Source organism: Epinephelus fuscoguttatus, linkage group LG21 (assembly GCF_011397635.1).
Source record: "Epinephelus fuscoguttatus linkage group LG21, E.fuscoguttatus.final_Chr_v1".
NCBI lineage: Eukaryota > Metazoa > Chordata > Actinopteri > Perciformes > Serranidae > Epinephelus > Epinephelus fuscoguttatus.
The window spans coordinates 33428625-33455013 of NC_064772.1; the positions used below are offsets into that span (position 1 = coordinate 33428625).

Below are 26389 nucleotides of genomic sequence, written 5' to 3' on the forward strand. Positions count from 1 at the left end.
AATTCTCTTTCTTTTGGTATGTACTATAGGGATGCACGATATATATCGAGCTGATAAATTATCGTCCAATAATGGGACAGTTTTATTATTGTACATTTTTTCGATAACTCAAATTATAAATAGCGCCGATAATACGAAGCCAGACTGCTTTCACTGACTTAACAATGGCGGCATCCAGTGGTGTAGTGGAAGGTATACTCAGGTACACGGGGTATACCCACTTCTTTTTCTATCCAGTGACAGTATAACCATCTATTAGCTAAACAGTAGTGATGGCCAAATGAAGCTTCATGAAGCGGTCTTTATTTTGTAAGCCCACTAGATGGCGCTTTTTGTTCAAGAAAAGATTGAAAGCACGCTGAATTCTTTGAGCCTCTCTCTTTAAACCATGAGCGCCATCTAGTGGGCTCAGAAAATAAAGAAAACGCTTCATGAAGCTTCATTTGGCCATCACTACTAAACAGCCATTGTAATATATAGGAGAGTAGGCCCACTTCCTCATCGGTAACCTACCTATCTACCTAGTAGTACACCCACCTCATCAACTACCACAACACCACTGGCAGCATCTACACACCCGACAGCATGTGGCGGCACATGTACCTTTAAACTTGGTTTGAAAGCTGCCAGTAAACACAGACAACAACAACATGTCACGGTGTGGACGTCTTTTACAGTGCCAGAGGGTCTGATCCCCGACCAACCGACACCCCACCAGATCGACAAACTTCTCGCAGCTGTTTAGCAGGTTAGACACAGCACTGAAGGACCGTCTCCAGAGTGTTAGCACGAGCTAATTAGCAGCAGCGGCTAACATCCAACACCGAGTTTTTAAAAGGCCTCAACTCTGTTCTTAAACTTATTAATAACCGCTAACCATGTGATGCTGCAGTTAGCGACTATTTGAATCGTTACCTGGCAACCCAGTGTGGAGCACGTCTATCTAAGGCTGCCTGTGTGCGTGAGACACAGCCACTTATCAGCCAGGAGGAGCAGGTTATTATCAGTTATCGGTACCTTATTTTGCAAGACTTTGGGAAGCTATGCACAATAACTCTCCCTAAAACATTCATTTATTTATTTATTTTACATTTTTTGTGGTATGGATCAATCGAACATGCAGCACACAGCGTGTTATTTAGTGCAGTGGTTCCCGACATTTCTTTAAGACCCGATCAGATGAACTGAAGTACCCCTTCATAAACACAACACTATTCACAACATTTAACAATATTTTTACAGTATTAATTACATATAGTAAAACTGTCAATGTTTAGGTTAGTTTGGTCAAGTCTGCATTTGTACTACGACTCGCAGAACATAGACATTTAGCTATTTATACCATTACTGTAGCTATTACTATTAGCTAAATATTTTAACTGCGTATTCATTTCTTTAGTTAGCTTAACATTTTAGCTATATATTTGTTATTTCTAGCTACTTTTTAAGCATTTACGCATTACTTTAAGCTGTTTAGACAAACAAGTTTTCAAGTTACAGCTGCCTCAAGATATGGATATATTATTAACTTTCTATTCAAATTGGGTTTTTTTTTTACTTTCAATTTATTTTGAGCGACACCACAATATTTCCATGTGCCCCCTGGTGGCCGTGGTTGGGAATTTGTGAACATGTCAGGGGTTAAACGTCAGATGCGTCCTCACTTGTTTGTCTTCCTGTCTCCAGCTAAGCTCGACGAACCAAGTCCAGACACCAGCTCCACACTTCAAACTGCATTAATCAATGTTTTTCTATTAACAGAGTATTAAATGACTACCTGTAATGTGAGAGGGGCCACTGATAGCCTGATCAACTCAGTGTTTGGGTTTTATGGCTTGTAAATTGGCTGTTTTGGTTCAGTCTCACTGCTCTCATTAGGATCGTCTCCAGCAGCAGCAGCAGGCGTTATAGACAAGAGATTAATATTATTGATTATAATTTAGGTGGCTGCTTCATGCACCTGCACAAAGGACATCAGCATCATTCGTCTCTACTGAGCCTGTTGTTTGTGCTCCAGGTTACATCCCTGTGACTGACTTACAGGCTCGTTGAGTCAGTGGAAAACTGCAGGAATATACTCGGCCCTGTGCCACAGTGTGACTGAGTCATGCATGAGAATACGCTGGGCGCTCTCCCTGGCAAAAATGGGATGGAAAGAGATATGAGCCATTCAGTAACATGAGCCTGAAACAAGATGATATTTTAGAAGTACAGAGAGACGGGGGATGACTCTCTCTACTGCTCCGTCCATCTTTCCATCCTCACATCTCTGACTTTGCAGATTATTCCACATCTTTTGCACGTGATCTCAGTGAGAGAAATGGTGAAACCACATTTTGTTAGCAGGAAGTGATCGAGAAGAATCCTCAATGTCACACAAGCAGTTTCTTCTTACCGCACGCACAACAGGAAGCAAGACACACTTCGCTGCGGTGAAGATACCAAAACATCACTTCCTGTTGCAGCTGCTTGACTGCAGCAGCTTAAAACTAGTGTCTATGAATGCTGAATTCATTCTCACATCCTCTGATCAATGTTTTTGATTCTCATCATTCACATCCTATCCAACAAAGCACTTAAATCTGAAAGAACAAGCCCATAAAACACAGCGTCAGTGTGAGGGTAAGAACAAGGCCGCTCGATCAGAGGTCCTGACAGACAGTAGCGTCACCGCCCTGCTCTCAGATCTGCAGCTGCCTCTTGTCCTCAGTCCCACATGGCCAATTAAGAAACACAGACAGGCCTATTCCTGAACACTGGCACATAAAGGACATCTGAGCGCTCCTATAATGGAACAGCGTCACCTTGGGAATACACAGGACAAGCACACGACTGAAAGTAAAGAGCCAGATAAAGTTCATGACACAGTGCACTCGTCAGTACCACATTATAGAAAATGATCATACGCATGTGGAGGAAGAGGAGGAAGAGGAGGAGGAGGAGCACATGCTGCTGGTAGACAAACACCACTTAATGTGTTTGAGCAAGACAGAAGTATTTCACAAGTGATTTCTCAATACCACAGCTGATTACGCAGGTATCTTTGTTTTGGCATGCCGCGGTTAGCTCAGTCACCTACACACACACACACACACACACACACACACACACGCAGTAAGTGGGTGTGTTTTAGCAGTCTCATCATTGAAGTATTTTAAGGTGGAAAAGCAGTGGCTGAAAGGTTTTGAGCCTCGCTAGGTGAGCCAAATGATTCTTCATAAATGACCACCTTTCTTTATTATCATTCACCATGTTCATGTTTCTTTTGTTTCATTTTTGCGGACGCTTAAAGTGAATAGTGTCAGCGATTTGTTCGAAATTGAGAAATTGGAATATTGAACTGTGATCAAATATCTTCATCTCAAAGTAAATGTCACCATCTGACAACCACGCTTGACATGACAATGACCCTTCATGTGCCACAGTCAAACCCTGGGAACAAGAATTCAAGCGTGGCAGGGAGAGAGCTGAAGATGAGCCTTAGGACGCATTCACACTGGCGCTATTTGGTCCTCTTTAAATGAACCCTGTTCTGCTTCCACGGATAGTTTGGTTCGTTTGGAGTGGTGTGAACGCTCATTTGAACTCTAGTGCGGACCAAACGAGCAAACTCTGGTGCGCTTGAAAACTGGAGGGTCTCGGTTCACTTGCAAGTGAACCCTGGTGCAGTTCGCTTATAGTGGGAAATGCAAATGGACTATCCAGCGACCCAAAGAGAGGGAGTGACGCTGAGCACAGTGCATTTTGGTGTTTGGTGTTTTTGTGGTGACCAAGCCAGCTGAAGGGGATGGATTTCCATTTTCGGTCCTGGCTAATCAATAAGTTGGGTTTTCTTCATCTTCATGCTTTTTTTCTTCCTGGTCAGTGGTCGTTTCGGGCAATACCGCCCCCAAACGAGCAGCTGTTGTAACTGCGTGATGTTGTCCAGGTGGTTTGGTCTGCTTTAAAAAGTGCAGTGTGAAAGTGAACCGAACCAAATGAAGGTGTGAAATTTTTCGGCATTCCTCGCCCAATCGAAACGAGTCCCCCAGACTATCCTGGTGTGAATGCGTCCTTAGGGTCCCGACCTGAAGAGTACTTTTCCAGTGGGATAAAGGCGCTTCAGCACAGCTGGAGCAAGTGTGCTGCCCTTGAGGGGGATTATGTCGAAAATCAAAGCAGTGAAAATCTGTCTTGTTTTGTGTCCTTGATGCTCAAAACTGTTCATAAGTTAACGTAGCTGCGAGTCGCAACACAATGAAGAACAGAGGCAACAAAGCGGTACAACACTAAAACTTCTACTACCACAAAATGACTCAAACATGTGTCTCTATTATAAGCAATTATTCATCCATACAAATACATTTTTCATGATTGCTGGTAGGGCTTAGCATTATTTGGAAATTTCTTTAAATGTACAAAAATGATGTGAATCAAATCATTATTACGTCGCTATAATTGCCATGGTGTCCACTGTCAGTGGGAGGTTTTAAAGGATGGTATACCAGGATTAAACCACTTTTTTTTTGGTTTTTAAGATGGTCACTGAATCATAAACTCTTGCTGTGACTTGGCCGAGAGATGTATGTATATTTAATCATGGTTTTATGAAAGTAAAGCCTGCCACTGCGAGGTGGAGGTAAGCTCTGTCTTGTCTGTTTGCAGTCTGTACAAAGAGGGTGACTATGTGAGTGTCAATAACTCTATAACAGCTGAGGGTGACAGTCACACCACCCCCTTCCTAACAGTCCCTTAGATGAGAAATTAAATATTACTTAAAGCCCTTCATGTCTCAGGGAACTCTGGAGGTTTAAGACACCATCCACGTAGTTTATGTCTGGCTGAGGACCTTTGCTGCAGGTCATCCTTTCTCCTTCACTCCCTTCATTTCCTGTCACCTCTGTCCACTATCAAAAGGCACAAGTGCAAATTCACAAAAGCTGTGACCTCCATGCAAACGTCAGCCTCCGCGGGGAAAAACTGTGGCCGCTAAAGGGTGGGGGAATATCTATGGACCAACCAAAGCTGCTACAGAGCGGCTGGTTGCAGCTAAAAATCAATCCACATCTAACAGAATAATCCACAAGAACAAAGCAGTCTTTCCTCTGCTCAAATTTAATAACAGAAAAGAAAATCCTCATTAAGATTCCAGTCTAATTATACAGAATTATTCATTATTAAAAGCCTGCCTCCAATCCCGTCCTTTATATTTATTGGGAATAATTCCATATCAAAAGCTTGCCCTCTCTCTTGCCCCGGGATTTAATAACACAATGGGATTCCTCATCCAAAGCCTGCACCCCAAGTTCACCGCCACACAGCAGTTCCTTATGGGTCCATGCAGAAGAAAAGCATCACTTTGAAGGGGCGGGGACGGGGAGGTCTGTTACTTTCCCTGTTTTCTTCAGGAATGCTCACTTGTCAACGCAGCGTGGCGGCGGGCTGAAAGAGCCTCCCCCATCCAGCCATTCATCTGACACACAAAGGCAATTTCACAGGAAGACAAGCTCTCTCTCCGCTTTTCTTCCTCACTTCTCCTCGCCGTCCTCTCTCCCGCACACTCAGCCGTGCACATATTCACACACACTGTCATTAGCATACTAATGGACATCCAGGAGAACATGAACGTGAACCAGTGGGAAACTGGTGGTGAAAGAAAAAAAAAAAAACAAAAACAAGCGGCGACAGTGAGAAAAAAGGCCTGGGAATGGCAGCGTACCTCTGTATCTCATTCACTTGGCTGACTCCGTCTGAAGCCGTTGATTTGTCTCCAAACCGGCTCGGAAACACATCTCGACCCGAAGACCCTAATCCATCAGAGTGGTGAATACAAGGGAAGTCACACTGAAGAAAATGGAGTTAATGCAGCCTGTCTGTCTGGGCTGGAATGTCCTTTCAGTCCTGGTTAAGTCTGATAAATCATACTTTAATTGTAGTTAGCTCTTAAGGCTGTAAGTCAGTGCACCTGGGGAGATAAATTGCTTTTCCAAATGTTAAAAAGCCTCTCAGTTTCTCGCCTCATGTTGCATGCTGCAACACAAAACGAATATCTGCAATGGTGAGAAAGTCAGAGAGTTCAAGCTTAAATGTTGTTCCCACAAATATGTCCAAAGATGGGAAAATAAATGGGTCATTATAGTTGTCACGAAAAAGTGCGCATTTGAATTTCAATTCGAAATTTTTCGATCAAAAGCTGTGAATGTCCCTTCATTTGTTCATTTGTGGACTCTAGTGATGTCTGCTGATTTGAAGAGGCCCACACTGTGGATATCTTTTGAGGTGATCTCCGTTTGTTCCTGAATACTCTGACAGCAAGAGGTAAAAACAAAGTCATCCGTCAACTCGAGGCCCTTTCCGATGGAGCACAAGGGCAAAAGGGATTTAAGGGGTTCAGAAACTGGGTATCAAACGTTCCACCTATCGACTATGGAGGCCTGAGCGCGTCAGGTAACAACAACTGAAACAAATTTTGTGTAATTATGACACTTAACATTACAGATGTACATTTGACTTTGGGTGTACTAGCCCTTTAACAAAGTTGAGTGGGCTGCCAAAGAGCTCACCACTGGTCGGAAGTGCAGTTGCATAAGAGCATCACTGGTGGGAACGTGTATTTATGATGACGCCAGTGTGCCCTTTGCAGTCAGGTTATAAATAGCTCCTTGCCTTTGGGTGGCCCTTCAGAGCAGGTGTCTGAGAGCTCATCAGACTGCGGGTGAACCGTCGCTACTGTTCAATGCACCTCAGCGACAAAGAGTCACGCAGACATCATATGCTGTTTGCTTTCACCTAGATTAGGACTGGATCAAGAGACACCTTGGTAAATCACTGTTGCATGGTTTGTACACATATTTACAGGGACACTAAATCATTTAAAGCACCTTAACCTGCTGCATTTGCCTCTCACTTTATTCATGTGCTCATTTTAAAACATGTAAATTCATCCAAATTAAACCTAAACTGGGATGTGATATTTTTTTTAAAGGTCTTGAGTGCAAGGTCAGTGAGTCAGGGATGTGACAGCTCATCACAGGAGGTCACAAGCAGCATGGAAGTTAAATAAAACAGTGTCATAACCTAATTTAAAGTTTCCATGACGCCCCAGTTAAGATAAACTCATTGTGGGAAAGCCCTGCTGTTAATCAGCCTCATAGCATCTGACATCTTGATCCATTTTTTCTCAGCTTCATCTAGTTAATACTGCCGCTACGTTTATTAGAGACTCTGATGTTATCTTTGTGTGAAATTATTATATGAATTATTATATAAACTTACAGCTGCCAAACAAAGTTTCAGAACACAGACAGTAAGATGATAAGGATTTAGGGGGCACTATCAGACAGCATGTCAGGTTATGTAGATTTAAAGATATACTTTCCTAAAAAAAACATGCAAAAGTAATCGCTCTCAATCATTTATGACCTTATGACCTGCTAGAAGTGTGTGGCGTACACCGTAGGCTCTGTGTCAACGCAGAAATGTAACTACACATCACAGCGACGCAGACCTCCTGCCTGTCTCTGTAAGCTGAAACCATTTCCCTCAGTGCAAACAAAGCTTTTATTTACTTTACTTTAACAGATAAGAAACAATAAATTGTGAAGACAATAAAGCCTCCACAAAAACAGCATTTTAAGTCTTGTGTGTGATTTATCCTGGCTTCATATGAGCAGGGGAAATCTCCGCTCGTTGCTAGGCTAATTTATACAATGTAAAATGCCATAAACTTGTGCTAATAATGTTAGCATGTTGTATTTGCTTGGAAAACGTGTTTAGTATAACACAGTTGTTTTGTCAGTGAACCTTGTGAGCTGTAATGGAGCCATGTTATGTAATGTTACCTTTGTTAAATGTTGCTGTTGTCCCTGGCTTCATATGAGTAGAGGAAAAGTCTGCTAGCTGCTAGGCTAATTTATACAATGTAAAATACCATAGGCTTGTGCTAATAATGTTAGCATGTTGTATTTGTGGGGAAAATGTGTCCAGAGAAAGACAAGTGTTTGTCTGTGAATGCTGCGAGTTATAGTGAAGCTGATTTGTGTACTTGTGTTTGACATTGTTGCTATTAAGCCATGTTTAATGTGTGTTTAATGTGAGTTTAATGTGTGTTTAAGGTGTGTTTTGAATCAACTAAACTTCACAGCACTCTGGAACTGCATAGTGACAAAGACAAACAACACACAAGTATAAATGCACACAAGGGTGTAAGCCACGTGTGCAGGCTGCAGGGTGGGCTCTAGAGCTGACACACAGGTATAAACCCGCCTTTAGTCATGTTTCTGGCTACTCGGTGAGTTTAAGTCAAATATAAACTCAAATTTTAGCTCTGTTTTGGTCTCCCCCAACTCCTGCGGGAAATATCTGACTCTTTAGCTGCGAAATGCTCCAAGATTTAGTGGCATCTAGCAGAGAGGTTGCAGATTGCAACCAACTGAAACTTCTCCAGTGTGACAAGCGTGTAGGAGGACTACGGTGGCCCCAAAGTGAAAAGAGACAGCGATTTGTCTCTTCTAGGCTACTGTAGAAACAAAACGGCAGACTCCATGGCAGAGAGCCTGCTCCGTATGTAGATAGAAACAACTCATTCTAAGGTTACGAAAACACAACAATTGTTATTTTCAGATGATTATACACAAATTTAAACAAATCCTTCACACTGGACCTTTAAGGGTACGTGTGAAAATGCATGAAGCAATGGAGGGTGTGTAATTACCCAAACTGCCCTTCTGCTTGGCTTCAGAATATCATTGGAGTAGGATGAGTATTACATATTAGATGCTATTCTTAGACAGCACATTCTGGTCCAGTCTGCAGGGACGAGCAGCTCAGCACACACTGACCTGACACCTGATCGCCTCTATCACTGACATGAGACAGAGATCGCTTTCATTTTGGATATACTTTAAAAAGGTGTGAGGACGCCTTTCAGCAGCTCTTTTGATTTGTGTGTCTGTGTGTGTGTGTTTGGTCTGGTTTGATGGACTGACTCTACCCTATTGCTAAACAAATCAGCTCATAATGAGTAATCAGACCAATGATTTTGACGCCGAGAACAAATAAAATAAAGTCAGTTTCCTATTCATGTGGGATTAGTCATTACTGCAGTGTGAAGTGCTGCTTGACCTTTACACCTCCCTTGTGGTTTGTGCTACATTTCTACTTTGTGATGACAGAATTTGTTCTAATTTCACAACCTGATAAATTATGGAACAAAGTGATGAGGGGGATTTTACACAAACGTCACAAAGTGGTGCTAGCGGCTATAAAAAGACACACTTCCATGCCTGTTGCTCATCACTGTTAAACTCTCTGGGGTCACACAGAGCTGGGCCCAAGGGCTCCCCTCCCACCACTTCCTCCTCCCACCATCAAAACAAAACTGCACACAGGGACAGAAAGTGCACCTGAAACTGTTGCTCGTGCAACATTTCAGTTCTGCTATCAGATTCTCTCTCAGCATCGGACTCACGTACACACACACTGCTGCCCCAAACACACACACACAGCAGCGTGTGAGAACTCAAGCTGAAATAGTCAGGGCACTACTAAACTGAATATGTCTTAATGTCTTTGGAGTGCTGGTTGTACAAAACAAGCAAGGGCACTCTGTCACTGATTTCAGCCATTTTAGAAATCGAATGTTTCATTGATTAACTGGGGGAAGGCCTAGCAAATGCCTAGCAAAGCACCCCAGATGTCCCTCTCCCGGCAACAGTCTCCAGCTCCTCCTGGGGGGCCCCAAGGCGTTCCCAGGCCAGATGAGATATGTAATCCCTCCAGTGTGTTCTGGGTCTGCCCCGGGGCCTCCTACCAGTGGGACATACCTGAAACACCTCTAACAGGAGGTACCCAGAAGGATCCTGATCAGATGCCCGAACCACCTCAACTGACCCCTTTCGACACGAAGGAGCAGCGGCTCTACTCTGAGCTCCCTCCGAATGTCTGAGCTCCTTACCCTATCTCTAAGGCTGAATAAGTGTATTTTCCGTATTGTGAGACATGTCCGTTAACTCTTGTCCACTTCCTGTAGCATTTGAGCTCAATACTTTGGAGATCTGAGAACCATTTCACAGCCATCTGAATGATACCTTAAAACAGAAACCATACTGTAAGTCAGGGACGCTCAACTTGCTTTGCCCGGTGGCCACTTTTGCAAAATGATAGGAGACTACAGGGGCCGGCTCATTAACAAACATACAAATATTTCTGAGTATATATAATGGAGGAATTGCCTTTTCAACATTTGCTGTCCTAATGTATCTTGGCCAGAAGGCAATTTCAGTCACAGCACCCCCACACAGTCACATGTACGCAGGGGTGTTTCAAGGATTTTAAGATATTTGAGGCTTTGCCCGGATCTCTGGCAGGGCAACACATTCTCACTCCGACCTCGTCACATATCGACATTTGGTCACTGACTTTCCACATCTGCATACGACATGCAAGGTACCCTGGGTGCGATGGTTGTTGATGTTCTGGGATGCCCTGTCAACTTCAGCCTGTTACATGCACTGTGTGTTTTCAAAATACACTTCTGCATTCAGCGTCATTCGAAATAAACGCTCTGCGTCGGTACAACATTGCGAATCAACATTTGCTTCCTTCAACAGCAAACACACGTGGTTACGTTTGGCTAACGCATGCACATGGTGAGATTTAAGCAACAAAAGGCTGTGGTTGGATTTAGAAAAAAAGAACGGGGTTTGGCTTTACCATCAACCATCAGCCTCCTGGGTGAAAGTCCGTGGTTCTTGGACCGATCCACCAACTCTCCCATCCTCCCTAGTTGGACTTTCGACCCCAACTTATGTTGTTGTCACCCTGCATTTCCCCCCTGACACCGCTGAGTGCTATTACACAACAACAGCCACTGGCCTCGTATCATGCTGACATGAAAGGACGGCTTTTTTCGTCTGTGTCTGACGCCGGAAGCCACTGACCAAGCGCCAGTATTCAACGACATCAGAGTGAGACCAGGTTGGTTGGTTGATGCTTTCTATGCACTCCAGCACCGTATTTACATTCAAAGTAGAAAAAAGCTTCCCAGTGTGAATAAATTTATTTTCATTGCCACTCAGTAAATGGTCGGCGGGCCAACCAGCACTCTATTACGGCCCAGATTTGGCCCACAGGCTGTAAGTTGAGAATCAATGCTGTAAACCTATAAGACGGGAAACTGGGACACCGGCATTCTTAATTTTCATAAGGTTTACGATTCCTGCTTCTCTAGTGTATATCTTTACACGCCTTGATCCCAAGAAGAAACTGCAGCTCTGAAATCATGCAAGAGCTACTGCTTTTATTAACCGTCAGTAAAATACAGATAACTAATCCTGCGGAGAAACTTACAATCTGCTGCACTAAATATATCGTATGTAAGGCCTTGACACATTCAGCACCCAGTGTGAATACCTCAGGCTGCAGTCTATTGGAAATGCTAATGTATTCGCATGGAGAGAAAAACCAGACCAAAGAAGCTTCCTCTGGTTTAAGAAATCACACTTTCACAAGCTGGTGGCCAAGAAATCCTCCAAGCTCACACGAGACTGTCTTTGAAAGCAGAATGGTGTGTGTGTGTGTGTGTGTGTGTGTGTAGGGACACACCAAGAAAGCCTGAGTGACATCAGACGCCTCAGGAATGCCACAGTAGTAAGAAAAAGAAAGGAGAAAAAAGGGTGAAAGAGATCCCGATGGAAGGAGAGATGCGGCTCAACAAGACGGACTGGTTTGCTGGTTTGAGTGGATGAGCCTTCTCTGGTAAAACCTGAACAACACGTGGAGTGTGTTGTTGACTTGTACCTGTGTTTTTCCACCTTCCTCATTGCTCTAAGGCCCTGTGGTTAACATTAGCACTTAGTTTTATACTAGATGTCTGTTTTATGTCAGTTTACATCTCGTTGTCTATAGTTTTGTGTCTCTTTCTGCAACCATTTTAACTTTCTTTAGTCATTTGACATCTATTTAAAGTCATTTTAAGCCTCTATTTGGTCATTTTGCATCTGGTTTTGTGTCTCTTTGACGTCATTTGATAGACCTTCCAACAACAGTAACTTAATTTAGAGGCTCTGCTCCCTGGGCCCTGGGCCTCTACACAGTAGGCCTGTTCAATAATCCATCCATAATACTATAATGCCACATTTCCACTGCATCAGTCGCCTCGGCTCAACTTTCTTTTGGTACCAGGGGTCTTGTTTATAAAGCAGTGCAAATGATCCATACTAAAAAAAAAAAGCCAAAAAATGGTGTGTGCCAAAAAATATTCAACAAATTCTACAATCAGGCTTCACCTCACCATCTACGTGGCCAATTTCCCGTCGCCAAAATGTTCATAAGCATGTGTCAAAGTTTCTACCATCAAGTCTGTTTTGTTAGATCACAACTTATCCGTGGAAAGTGGCGTACGCCTCGTTCAGGCCTCATTTTGTGCGTACGCAATGTTCATAAATGAGACCCCAGGTCCTTTACTCTTCTTCGTTTTACACTGCAGATATTACCCCCTCAGTGTAAGCAGGATTCTTAGCTGTTTGCCATAGCAACATTGGATGAAACTGCCATGACATCATCATCAATGCAACACTTGGTGAGTCCTTTCATCAGCAGCAATGTCTGCACTTTGAGGGCATATTTTTGTGGGCTGCCATTTTAAAAAATCTGGGTCAAGTGAATAAAAAAATTGCGGTCACAGAAACAGCTCAGCTATTTAAAAAAGGCAGGCTTGGGCAGGCTGTCCAGTGTCTCCAAACAAGCAGTGGTCTGCAGTGTTTTCACTCCACCTTCTAGCATCTCCTCAGCTCACTTTGAACCTTGACTGAGGCGGTACCAAGAAAAGTAGCAGGCTCTATCCACAACTTTTGCTAATGGAATCCAAAGAAAAGCAAGTTGAGTTGAGTAGAACATTGCCGTACTGTGTAGTGATTTGTGGCATAATAAACCAACCACCTATCACCTTCTGATTCTCGTCGGGGGGGCACCAGGGGTGGCTAACCAGTTTCCAACCTCTGGCCCTGCCCTGAGTCAAACATTCTGCATGGAAATGCGTGGGAAGTAAAAGGTGTCATATGGGGCCTTTCCCAAGCCGCCCCCACTTTCACTCTGTTTCCATGTTCACACAGAGGGTCCGCCACATTGAATGCCATCCCAAACCAACTAACCAACAGTGAGCCTGCATCAATGCTGACATACTGACCATGTGTGTTCGTCACAGAAGACGCTCCATACAAATAAAGTTCCATGACTGCCCTTACCAACGTAACCTGCTCAAACTAAGACATTTACAGGCCTGCTGTCATACAGATGTTAACATCTTAAAGGTTCAAATATATCCTTATCTAGTCTCAAGAACAGTCGCGTTCATTTAATTGTAGTGCTGAACATTTACAAGAAGTGTTGCAAAAACGAAGCAGCACATTCAGATTAAATACAAGTGCAACAGATACATATGAAGAACAGAAAATTAAGCTTTATTTTTCTCCATGGTTACAAAAAGTTATGACAGTTCCTCTTTCTGCTGCTGGGAATGAAGCTTGACCCAAAGCTTGCTGCTTAATAAGGGGGGCTTCATACAGACATGAAGGTGACTTACACTTCACGACGAAGTCAGAGTGGGCAGGGTCCGGTTTTGGAAAGGCCCATAGTCTACAGACAAGCCGAGGTAACATTTGCTATAGTTGCTGAAAACACAAGAACATCCTGAATTACCTGAGCCAGCTGCATTTTAATTCAGTCTAACTCTGCATGGAGCTCTGCATAACATCCAAATTAAGAAATTAAGAAATAACTCATACAAACTACTGAATGCCTTTAAAGCCAAAGTTCACACTCCTCTGTAGAAGAAGTCTGACCACACTTATCAGCTCTGCTCGTGAGGTAAGCAATAAGCCCACCACAGGCAGATTACGATCAGCTCACACACCCTGACAGAAAAGGAAGTAAGCTTTGTACTGTCCAGGCACGGAGTGTGTGACTTCCCTAGAGGTCTCATGTATTATAGTGATGCAATACACTGAAATTTTGACTGACGTATGATTCCAAGGGATTTCAGTGGTCGAATACAGATGACCTTATTTCACAACAGTACAGTATGAGTCTGCTTCCTATGTGTGGACTTTAATTACAGCGTGACTGAGAGGTTTGGGTCAGATCAAGACATCTAAAGAAAATAGGGGGCCCAACCTGGGACTAGCAAGGTGTACCTAATAAAGTGGGCAGTGCTTGTATATTGGTGCAACATAAATACTGACAATGATAAATACTTTTAAGCATCTATCGGTGGGTAAAATAACGTCACCAGTTCTGACTTGTTCTGTTAATTAAAAACTGGGTTCAACAGAATGTGCAAACACTGTTTTATGTTTGTCATCCAACAGAATGCAAACAGGACTGGACCCAGACTTGGCGGAGGGAGAGAGGTGGGTGGGAAAGAACAGGCGGCGCTCGCACAATGCAGCCGTGCGAGGAAACGAGCCCAGAGGAAAGAGCGAAAGAATGGTCACTGACAAGTCTGCAGCGGCTGGTGTGCAGGTTGAGTCAAGTTCACTGGGACATGATTAGCGATTCTGGCTCAGGATCAGCTGGCTTGTGCAACTTTCATACAGGGTTACATTTGGACTCTGCAAGCATCGACACATGCGTGAATGCAGACTGGATGAACACAGAGATTAATTCCTAATCGGCAGTGGAGCGTGTGTTTGCATGTGTATTGTGAGTGTAGCCTATGATTTAGTGCGTGCGTGTACAGTATTGACATTAGTGCGATCATGGGAAACAAACACAGTCTACTGTACTTCAGGCTCGTCCCTCCTGTTAGCTCACGCTGCCACTCCACAGGATTTACTGAAGCCAGCGAGCAAACAGTGGCAGCAGTGTAAGAATGAATGGAGCCACAGAGGGCTTATCTTGAGGCTGGGATGCTGAGGCAGAAGTTATACGTTTACACTGGGAGTCACAGGATATTTTATGGATACTTTTTCAACCATGCCGATATGTGTACGCCCTTTGGAAACCATCCCAGTCATCAGGAGAAAGGCTGGCATTTCTGCAAACACACGTTGATATGGTTCTTTACGTTTCAACATCACTGTAGTTAACATGTGGGTATTTTTAGGCACAAAAACTAGTTGGTTATAGTAAGGAAAAGATCAAGAGCAAGGTTTTGGTGGCACAGTCCTAGCCGGAGAAGCCATCGATGTGTCTGTAAAAACAACCGCTTTTTGTGGCACTACCTCAGCAGGAAGTGCAGCAGTGTCTGGGGAAAAGACAAGTGATTTTCATGGCGTTATATTAGCTGGAAGAACAGAGACAGGTCACTAAAAAACACCCATAATTGGTGGCTGGAAAAGTTGCTGGAAACTCAGTGATGACTCGCTAAAAACAACCAGTAGTGTCACGCCATCCACCGTCCCCTTCACCTCCGCATGACTAAAATCAGCTCACATACATGTAATCAGAACTAGAGATGATCCAACACCATCTTTCACTTCCACAGACCAATTCTGATTCCTGTACTTGCATTACAGCCAACACTAAGTACCGATCCGATACCACAGAGGTAAGAATGAATACATAAATAACAGCAGTATACTCCTAACCCTGCATGGATGTGAAATGGTTGCTATGGTTGCTATGGTTGTACGGCGTGGCTCAGGTTGAACCCTAAACTGGTGGGAATGTCCAGTGTAAAATATTGCCAAATGTCTGACATTTTGCTAACAGCTAAAATTACTCAATTTAAAAACAAAAAACTTCCCTTAAATGTGGATGTGAAACTACTTTAAAGATTAATCATGAAAAATTATGTGGCATCAGATCGGTCCAGGGACTAGCATACTCACAGATACCCGATCTAGAATTTTAGGCCGAGTCGGAGGCATTTCCGAAACTGGTATCAGTATCGAAACAACTAATCAGCGCTACGTCTCTTTAGAAATTATGATGGGTTTGAAATGTTCAAATGTAACGTATTAATAGTTTAAACATTTAATGCCAACTATCGTGATACTCGCGATATTTCAACTTGTTGACATACTGACGTCATACTGTTACCCACGGTAACAACAAGCATGGCTAAAAGCAAGATTATTACAGACTCTGCGGTGGTTCCAAAAAGAGGAGCAGCTTCAGTAGTGTGGAATAAACTGTGGCGTCCTGAATGTTTTATGAACAGCCCCGGACTTCTCAGACTCTTTTAGTGACTTACTGCTCAGAGGGAACTCATTCAGCGGCTCCTCTGGCAGCAGCACAGCGTCTCTCCCTCTCCTCATGCTTATGTATTGACAAAAAGCTCCATATATGTGAATGTGTGATAGCTGTGGTATCATAACAGCCTGTCACAGGTTACAGCGTGATGATTAGAGGAGAAATGGCAGAGCATAAACATGCAGAGGAAAGGTCAAGGATACTGTTAATGCAAAAATACCCTGAAATCTCATGATAATATTCTAAGGCCATGTCGCCCACAATTTTTAACTACGCGTCAAAACTCTGGTGCCACACCATGATGACAGTCAGCTAAAGTCAAAACGAGCTTCCTGAGAACACACTGGCTGAATTCAGTGACAGTAATTGACAGGAGGAGCATCGCTTCCAATATTTGAAGCATTCTGCTTAATTGAAGATAAATCTCAGTGCGATAACAGACACTGCAGCCAGCCGCCATGCTAATCTACTCTTGAGCTTCAAAGTTTGATCTTGACCTTGGAAACACACTCACACATTGATGGAACAGCCATCAGGAGCAATTTGAGGTTCAGTAGGGATTCAAGGATACTTTGACATGTCGACTGGAGGAGCCGGGGATCGTCCAGTCGATCCTCCGAGTGGTGGACGACCTGCTCTACCTCTGAGCCACAGCCGCTCCGGTCTGTTATTCAGTAGCCACTTTGGTGCTCTGGGTCACATCACATGAGCTTCAGCAGCAGATGGAGTTTGGTCAGTAGCTATGGGATTGGGATCTAATGATGAAGCCCATGAGTCATGACTAAAAGCTCCACGACTACAGAGCTTCAATTTGGGTTTGGTCTGGTTGGTTGCTGTCACCCTGATCACAGAAATTCTCAGATGAATCACTGGAGATCATCACTTCTTGCAGCCCTGCCCAACTCCCTGTTTCCAACCTTAGATGTGACACGTCTCCAGGTATTACCCAGCTCCTCCCTGGACGCTAAGCATCTTTAGCCCCATTTGTTTTCAAGTCACAAACCTGACCTATTAGAGCTCCCTGCCAGCTGAGCTCTGCTGCCAAACTGCGGGGGTAAATAAAGCCTGTGTGGAGTACAGCTCAGTCGTCCTTGCCTCCATTCTTTCACATCGGCTCCCGAACGCCATCTCCAAAATAAGCTGCGTTGCTCCAGATTTAAACTAGAACAACGTCTCTTTGTGTGTCTCAGTCGGGCCTCCTCTGTGTCGGCCAGTTTCACTAACACAGGTTAAGTTTGGTGTTTAACCACGGGCTTTGTTTCACAGAGGGGGAGTCCCCTGACCCACAGCCGGTGCTGCTGAGGGTTTGTTTCCTCAGTGGCGATGCTGAGGACAATCAGGCCACCATACATCACACAGGGAGGACATGTCTCAGTGGTTAGTGGGCCAAACTACATCCTGACAGGGGAGGTCACACATTTCACATCCTGTGCTTGGCTCTGCAGCCACTGCACACACACACACACACACACACACACACACACACATGCTCAAGAGCACTTCAGCTGCAACCCTGCCCCACCTATGGGTCTGCTCCACTGCAAGGCAACAAACACACAGAGTTGACACATGCATGCATCAGTGGTCCATCGCCTACCCATCACCACCCCAGGGCCGCAGCATCCACCATGCAGCAGCAGCAGCAGCAGGACTCACCCAGTGTTTTGACCGCGATCTGCCGCGTCAGAGGCGGCGGCAGGTTGATGCACACCAGATCCACATCCTGATGCAGCAGCACGTCGTCGATCCGGTTGGTGTAAAACGGCACGTTCATCTCCTTGGCCAGCTCCTCCGCCTCCTCCTGCGTCCGGCCCCACAGCGCCTTCACGGCGAAGCCCTCGTTCTTCAGCAGCGGGATGATCACCCTGGCGGTCAGGCTGGTGCCGAACACGCCGACCCCTGGCAGCATGGCTCGGCTTTATGTGTGTGATCTAGTCCTGTGGTCTGTTCTCACTCTGGGGTCTACAGCCTCGGATGACGCCAGACCTGCTGCTGCTGCAGCGGCGGCGGCTGAACGGGAGGGACGCGGCGGCTGGGACCGTCAGGTTGGCCATCCACCTGCAGCCAAACACCCGCTGTGCTGCATTCTCCCGTCGCTGCCGCTCTCAGATCGGGCATGTAATGTCTCGGTAAATAATCCAGAATCAGATTCAACCCCGGGCCTGTCTTCCTCTGCGTTAAAAGGAACAATTTAAATGCACCATTCCGGTCTGCACCTCGTCCACGTCTGACAGCTATCAGCGCACCGACTGCGCCAAGCAGTGAAGGGCATGGCACCTCCTTCCTGGCTCCGTAAATCCTCTCCCAGCTGGACCCCCCTTCACATACACCGACACGGAATAAAAGACACCCGGACAGGAGCGTTATCTGACGGCATGCTGGCAGGAACACGGCCGTCGCCTTGTGTCCGCTCCCCGGAGGATCCCGCAGCAGCAGCGGCAGCAGCGATACTAAGCTGAAGGCTGCTGGTGATGGTGCAGCTCAGACCCGCGCGGCAACTTCGAGGCACTGACAGGAAGTGCTGCTGGTGGAGGACTGTCAAAATAAAAGAATCACTTAATTTAATTTTTTGATTTTTAATTTATTTTTTTATTTAATTTAATTTAATATACTTTATTAATCCCCCTGAGGGGAAATTCAATTTTTTAACTCTTTTTTTGTCATTAACACACAGGTCACAAACAGGACCTATACATGCACAAAGTGGAGAGATGTCAGAGTGAGGGGGCTGCGGTTGGAGGGTTTGGTGCCTTGCTCAAGGGCACCACAGCAGTGCCCAGGAGGTGAACTGGCACCTCTCCAGATGAGCTTCTGCTGCCATCATTTATACCTATATTAGCTGCCATCTTTGTAGTCTATGTGTGGAGTATGACAAAAAAATATAAATTTAAAGCAACACAGTGAGATATGGATGCAACCAGGGGCGCACCAACAAATTCTGGGCCTAATTAAGAAGCAGTCTTTCACTCTGTTGTCAAGCCTGAAGTACACACACATGCACAATCAGTCAGGATTCTCAGTCATCCAGGCCCTGGTAAGTGCTATATCGTAGGCAACTGGACTTGCTTGAGTTTCTTGCAGACGTTTGGCCTCTCATCCAAGAAGCTTCTTGAGTTCTAACGGACTGCTGCGGAGTTCCCAACCTTTAAACTCTTTGTGGGTGTGAAGCCTTACACAGCGGTTGAGGTCACATGTGAGCTCTGAGTTTCAGAGTCATTAAGGCAACCTGTGAGTCGTTGACCCACTCGGCCATCTTGTGTGTCATTAGGGTTAGATGGGTCCAGGTGTGAATGGGTGTTCAGTCGCCTGAGGAGGCATCCCAAGACTGCACTGTAGGTGGGTGATAAGTGGTGTCGTAGGTTTAACGATGGTCGTTCTAGTTTGACGTAGATGGCTTCTTTCATGCCTCAAGTAGGTACAGTTGTAACAGTATAGCACAGTGATGGCCAAATGAAGCCTCATGAAGCATTTTCTTTATTTCCTGAGCCCACTAGATGGCGTTTTTTGTTCATCAAAAGGTTGAAAGCTTCACTGAATTGCCATTCTTTGAGTCTCTCTCTTTAAACCATGAGCGCCATCTAGTGGGCTCAGGAAATAAAGAAAATGCTTCGTGAAGCTTCATTTGGCCATCACTACTTATGATCACCTATGCTTGCGTGAAATGGAGAGATGTCAGAGCAACAGGGCTGCCCTGGAGATCAAGGAGGCAAACTGGTACCTCTCCAGCTGCCAATCCAAACTCCATATTTGGTCGAGCTGGAGACTTGAAACAGCGCCCCTCAGGTTCCTAATCCAGGTCCCTATGGGCTCTGTGGACTCCCCGCCCTTTCTCTCTTGTTCCACGCCTCCCTTCCTCAGCTCTTGAATTTGCTGTCCTTCTTTCTGTCTTTTCTTTTCTTTTTTGAAACCCTGATTTTCCTTTATTGAGGAAAGACATGATAGTGTGCGTTAGTGCTCCAGCAGCAGTCAATTGGCTCTAGCTGTGTTTAGAGATGAATCCTAGTGCAGGGGCAGACTAACCAATTTCGCATCCTTCTTTAAGGGGTAAGGGGCCTCAGAGAGCAGCCAGTATATTTTTTTCAATATCTGTTTACTGATTTTTTTTGCAAAGCAGTGTAAATACAGCAAAGAAACACACCAACAGAAAAAATGTAACATTGGTGGTAAGACAAAAAAGGAAAAATAAGATTACACATTAATTATCCCACAGGTTACTGGGCACTGACATAGGAGCTATGGCACAGTTAACCTGTTAAACCACTAACCATTCACTTTGATTCCTCAATCAAACTAACAACTGGTTGCCAGATTTTCTGAAAGAGTCCCTTTTTGTTTGACACCTAATGCAAATGTAAAACATGACCTAATTCCTTCAGCCACATACCAAATGTTAGGAGCTTCACAGGTGTCCAAAATTAAAGCAGCAATCTTCTCGCTAGCAGTGTGGACAGAGAGGTGACCTGAGCCTTATACCTGTCCTTCACTCTACCTGGCTCAAACACCCTTAACAGTGTGGTTAAAGGGGCAGGGGGAAACTCCTTAAAAGCGTCAAAGAAATGACCCCAAATGATTTCAAGAAGCTGCCAGTATTATTTATACAAAGTTCAGTCTTTTGACCGATTTATTCAGCCAGTTTTATTTTATTTATGGCAATAATTACTTGCGAAAAAATGCAAACAAATCCAAACTTTTCATTTCAGGCTATCTGACCCCGCTCAGTTGGGGCCCTGGGTAATCAGTGCCACTTGTCCCCCCACTATGACGCCCCTGGCTGCAACAATGTAGGTGCTCTGCTTTTTTTCTGTGTCATTTATTACAACCATAGTCTCTTAAATTATTAATCTTATATATTTCAGATTAAGTTGGGACAACCAAAAGGTTATTTTAGGATCATGGGGAAAATGTTAAATCACCTAATTTTTTAATTTTATTCTGCCTGTTTTCAGTATCATCATCATTCCTGCATTTTTTTTTTTTTCACTGATGATAAGTAATCTTTTTCTTCCTCCACAGCTCTCTGAACATTCACATCTAAATTGCATCAGAGTGTTTGGACCTTGTTTCAGGCCACAAGTCTAGTTCTTCTTCTTTGCATTATTCATTTTTTAATTATTGTCCTTAATTTTCTGTTAATGACAATGACAACATCTACAACAATATAATACTAATAGTAGTTGTGGTGGCAGTATCACAAACGTTGCACTTTTATTTTCTTAACAATCCTGGACAATTTCCGGTCTTATTCTGTCTGTCTTTGCGTCACTTGACGTCGCTCTCAGCGCGCTCTCCTCCCCAGTTTAACCCTTCAGCTGCTGGACGAACACAATAACAGAGTCACTAAAGCATGATGTGCAGGGAGAGGTGAGGGTGTGTATTATCTTCCTCTCATCATTCATGTGCTGCTATGCTCACAAATATTTAGGTGAAGAACTGTCTTTGCATTCTTCTTAAATGTCTCAAGTGAAAGCAGATATTTTTTCTAAAGGTAAAGCTATTTCAGGTTTTCCCTGAAAAGTCCAACAAAGATTTTCATACTTCTGAATTAAAACACTTTATTTTTACCATCTTTTATTCATCTATCATCAGTCAGCACGCTGGCAGCTTTAACGTAGCGTATGCTGTCCTCTTTTTCTCCTGGTTACTGAACATATTTCTGCCTCACACACCTCATTCAGAGTCCTTATCTTCACCTCAGCCTCCACGAGCTCTGCTGCACAGGGAAATGTCACCCTCACCCTGCTGCATCCTGCACCCTCTCTGCTCCACAGAGCTGTGTAACACAGCCTGACAGGATGGAGCCAGACAGAAACTGTCAGCGGCAAAGACATCATTTTTTAAGGTTTAAGATATGATAGAGTTGAGCTGCTTTGCATTCTGCAGCGGGGATCAGAGGCCTTTGAAGTGAGGAGAGGATTTGAATCTCATCACGGCTGAATCCACTGTGTGCTGCTCCTCTGCACGACATCTTCCACTGCGTTTAACAGAGCGGACGCCTCACACTCTGAGGCCTCACGCTGGACTCAGACACAGCAGTTCATCTGGCACATATTGACCTAAAAATAATGTACAAAATAATCTATGAACATGTCCAGTGATACAGTGATACATGGTTATTTGTCTGTAGGTGTGAATGTGAGTGTGAACGGTTGTCTGTGTCTATATGTCAGGCCTGTGATAGTCTGCCGACCTGTCCAGGGTGAATTGAAAATGGATGGATGGATAATACACGTTTGCTAAGCTAAAATAAAACCCGCTCTGAGCCTGACACAAAACAACCTTTCACCTGGCTCTGACCTGCAGCTGACGGGATTAATCAACGACATTTCAATGGATGGAAAAAGCTGAGCGTCATAGCTCCAATCGATACAATATCACACTGACGTGCACACATCACTTAACTGTTATTTTTGTCCACAGTGCTGCTGCTACTGAGAATCAATGAGAAAATGTCTCACACGCATTTGTACAGTTTTGACATACGTCAGGTTGTGCTGTCAACATCTAGCGTCTCCTATCGATTTGGTCCACAATGCACAGAGCAAACAGAGCAGGGAGGCGGGACTTTGGACTGACTGATTGCGCAGAGAAAGTGGTGAAAGGCCGCCACTGGCTGAGGTCAAAGGTCAAGCAAAGACAAAACCCACGAGTGTTCTTGTCAGAGACTTTATGGCAGAATGTGTGGCTGCTAGAATCAGAAGGAGCAGCAGCTGACGCCTCTTTGAACACTGGATCGTTTGGTAACACGACTCACGTTCAGTGTGTTGTTGCAATCGGCGACATCACTTCCTCCTTAGGTTACTGTAACACACCATAAGATGAGCTCGAGAGATTAGCTTTTAAAAGAAGTCAATACTTTCCCCTGCACCATACATAATGAATGCATGTGTTCAGGCCGGCTGGTGCAACTTTCAAAGGGTGACGTATAAATTGTGTAAACATGAAAAGCATCATGTCCCAGCACTGTCTCTGGTCCGCTCTCGCTCTTTTTCATGGTCACGCTCTGATTGAATCAGATGTTGGTATGGTTTGTTTGTGTGAGACAGGTCATGTGACCAGTCGGGGTCAGGCCTGTTGGATAGCTGATTGTGCAGTTGGATGGAAGGGGAGGTGCAGATGGGGCAGGAGCAGGCCGACACCTCCCACAGCAGAGGGGCTGGATGATAACCTGACAGCCTGCCGCAGGCTGAGATGATGTGGGCGGACTAGTTCAGGCCAGTAAACATATCACAAACATTTGGAGCTATCTCTGGACGTCATCTGATACAAAAATGTGCCCATGCTTGATTTGGCTCGCAGATAAATGTCTTTATCAGTGGCTGCCATCGAGCTGCATGAGGCCAGCCTCAAGGGAGGGAAACACTGCCCTCTAGTGGGAAAATGTTGTTCCATCAATGTGACCAACAGTCTGCACATTCACCTGCAGCACACCTTTACTCTCTGTCTGAGTTTATCTTCTTCAGCAGGAGTTAACGCTCATCCTTTGTGACTGCTCCAGAGGTGTCCATGGGAGAAGCTCAAGTAATTTTCCCTTGTCAGATTATTTTAAGAGGTGTGTAAGCGTAAAACTACACTGTCAATAGTCAAATTACTAGTGATGGCCAAATGAAGCCTCATGAAGCATTTTCTTTTTTTTCTGAGCCCACTAGATGGCGCTCACGGTTCAAAGAGAGAGGCTCAAAGAATGGCAATTCAGTGAAGCTTTCAACCTTTTGTTGAACAAAAAGCGCCATCTAGTGGGCTCAGGAAATAAAGACAATGCTTCATGAGGCTTCATTTGGCCATCACTACAAAATACATATGCATAAAATTTCTCTAAATCTCTAAATCAGCTCTTATAGGGGTTCTGACCCCCAGGTTGATGAACGGTCTAATCCAGGGGTGTCAAACATGCAGCCCGCGGGTGGAAACAGGTAAATGTTTCCCTAAACTTTAAATCGTGTTATAACTGAGGTGGAATTTATATGTCTGCGTCGAACTGATGCTGTAGCCTGACGTGCACCTCCCCAGAAATGTAACTACACATCACAGCGACACAGACCTCCTGTCTCTCTGTAAGCTGAAACCATTTCCCTCAGTGCAAACAAAGCTTGTATTTACTTTAATTTCACAGATAAGAAACAATAATTTGTGAAGACAATAAAGCCTCCACTAAAATAGCATTTTAAGTCTTGTGTTTGATTTATCCTGGCTTCATATGAGCAGAGGAAATCTACGCTCGTCGCTAGGCTAATTTATACAATGTAAAATGCCATAGGCTTGTGCTAATAACGTTAGCATGTTGTATTTGTGGGGAAAATGTGTCCAGATAAAGACAAGTGTTTGTCTGTGAATGCTGCGAGTTATAGTGAAGCTGATTTGTGTACTTGTGTTTGAAACTGTCTCTATTAAGCCATGTTTAATGTGTGTTTAATGTGTGTTTTGAATCAACTAAACTTTACAGCACTTCACAGAACTCCACTGCTAACTAGTGTTTTGGAGGTGTAACTGCAGAGTGACACAGACACACCACCATACAAGTATAAATGCTCACAACAGTGTAGACACTGCCGCACGAGTATAAATCCCCTTTTACACGCTTCTTGAATAATGAGGCTAGAATCAGGACGCAGACCAGTTGTGGTTTATTTCAGCACTTTTAATAATTACTCAGAGGCACAAATACAATTTACAGGGCTACCTTCCTCTACATGTGCGCCCACAAGTGACTTCCTGTTCCAGCCTGTGAGACCTGCCAGCTGAGGCGAACAACAGCAGAAACACAAACAGCTTCACCTCACACTCATACACACACTCACCCACCCACACACATACTATTCTGCCAGTCCTCTCACATCGCAGAGCTTTTATTTTTCCTTTCATGAATCCATATGTAACATCAGTTCTGAAAGAGAGATGTGATTTAACAGGTTTTTATTTCTTCAGCCGAGCCTCAGTGACACCTTGAGGTAGATAACATTCTCCAGTCACCTCAAACATTAGAGCTGTGAAACACACACTGATGACGATCCTATTTTACCTCCAGAAATCTTTTTTTTTTCTTTATTAGCATCTTCTGTTTAGGGTTTAATGTTTTATTTATGCAAAGCTACTGATATTCAGCTCAGTAACCAAATTAAAAACAAAAAAACAGCTTTAATAATTTATCTTTACAACTTTCAATGTTTCTTAAAACTAAACAATTTCAAGTTTATTTATACAGAACTATTTTTTTTTAATCTTTGGTGGCTAAAATATAAAACTGAACAAGAAATTGTTTGAACTTCATATTGTGATAGAGTCATTTAAACCATTCATTTGCACCGTGGTTGCTTCACTCTGGTTTCCTAATAACTTTCAGTCCAGGGTGCCTCTGTGTCCCGAGGCGGGGATTCAGTCCTGTGTGTTTCTGATGGGTTGGAACAAAACACAAAAACTTCCCATCTGCCTCCGTCACCACACACACCGCCTCTCTGCCTCCTTCCATACAAATCAAACAGAAAATTAACACTTAAAGTAACAGAAGATCAGTTATAATGTAACAAACACTACACAGACCGTGACTATATAGTTACACAGGCGAACATTGACAACTCAACGAAACAAAACAAAACACAGATGTTGCATAACTGACAATCAGAAGTTCTCATTTCCCTGCAAAGGAGCACAGGAGAACACGACTTTCTGCTTTACAAAATACTGCACAGCTAATTTGACAAAGAAACTGTGGAGGTACACGAGAGAAAGGGCTCGACGAAAATCTCTTCAGTCCACGTGAGATGGTTTGAAATGCCCCGGACATTGCACTATTAGTTGCGTTTGCTCAGGTATCGATAAGCAGAATTTCAAAAAATAAAAAAATGTGCTTTTACTTTTTAAAGATTGTCAACAAAAAGCGGTGGCGACAGTGCGGCCGCGCTCTACAACGCATCAGTAATACTTCCACAGTTTCTTTTGTAGTCATTTTGGCACTTTTTCTCCTACACATTATTCTACTCAGTCTGGGACTCGAAGCCTGAAGAGTTTGGTAAAATATTATAAAAACAACATTGAAACATGAGTATTAAATAGCATGGAATAACTTGCTGTGTGCAACCTCGTAAGCTCATTTATCAGTATCTCGCTCCACTTCAACGTACGAAGAATGTCACGACGTATTAACCGGAGGAAAGCGTCACTGTAGGCGATAGAACCGGGTGAGAGTCCACATTGAATTAAGTGCAAAGTCAACAGTGCTGTC

At 44.0% G+C, this 26389-nt stretch overlaps 1 protein-coding gene across 1 annotated transcript in view; it reads right to left on the reverse strand.

Annotated features, from left to right (window-relative positions):
• Positions 1-18660, reverse strand: part of gfod1 (glucose-fructose oxidoreductase domain containing 1) — a 46185-nt gene extending 27525 nt beyond the window's left edge. The window contains exon 1 of the mRNA XM_049565598.1: positions 17830-18660. Within this exon, the coding sequence (XP_049421555.1) occupies positions 17830-18082 (253 nt within the window). The 5' untranslated portion in view covers positions 18083-18660. The remainder of the gene's footprint in view (positions 1-17829) is intronic.
• Between the last annotated feature and the right edge of the window lie 7729 nt (positions 18661-26389).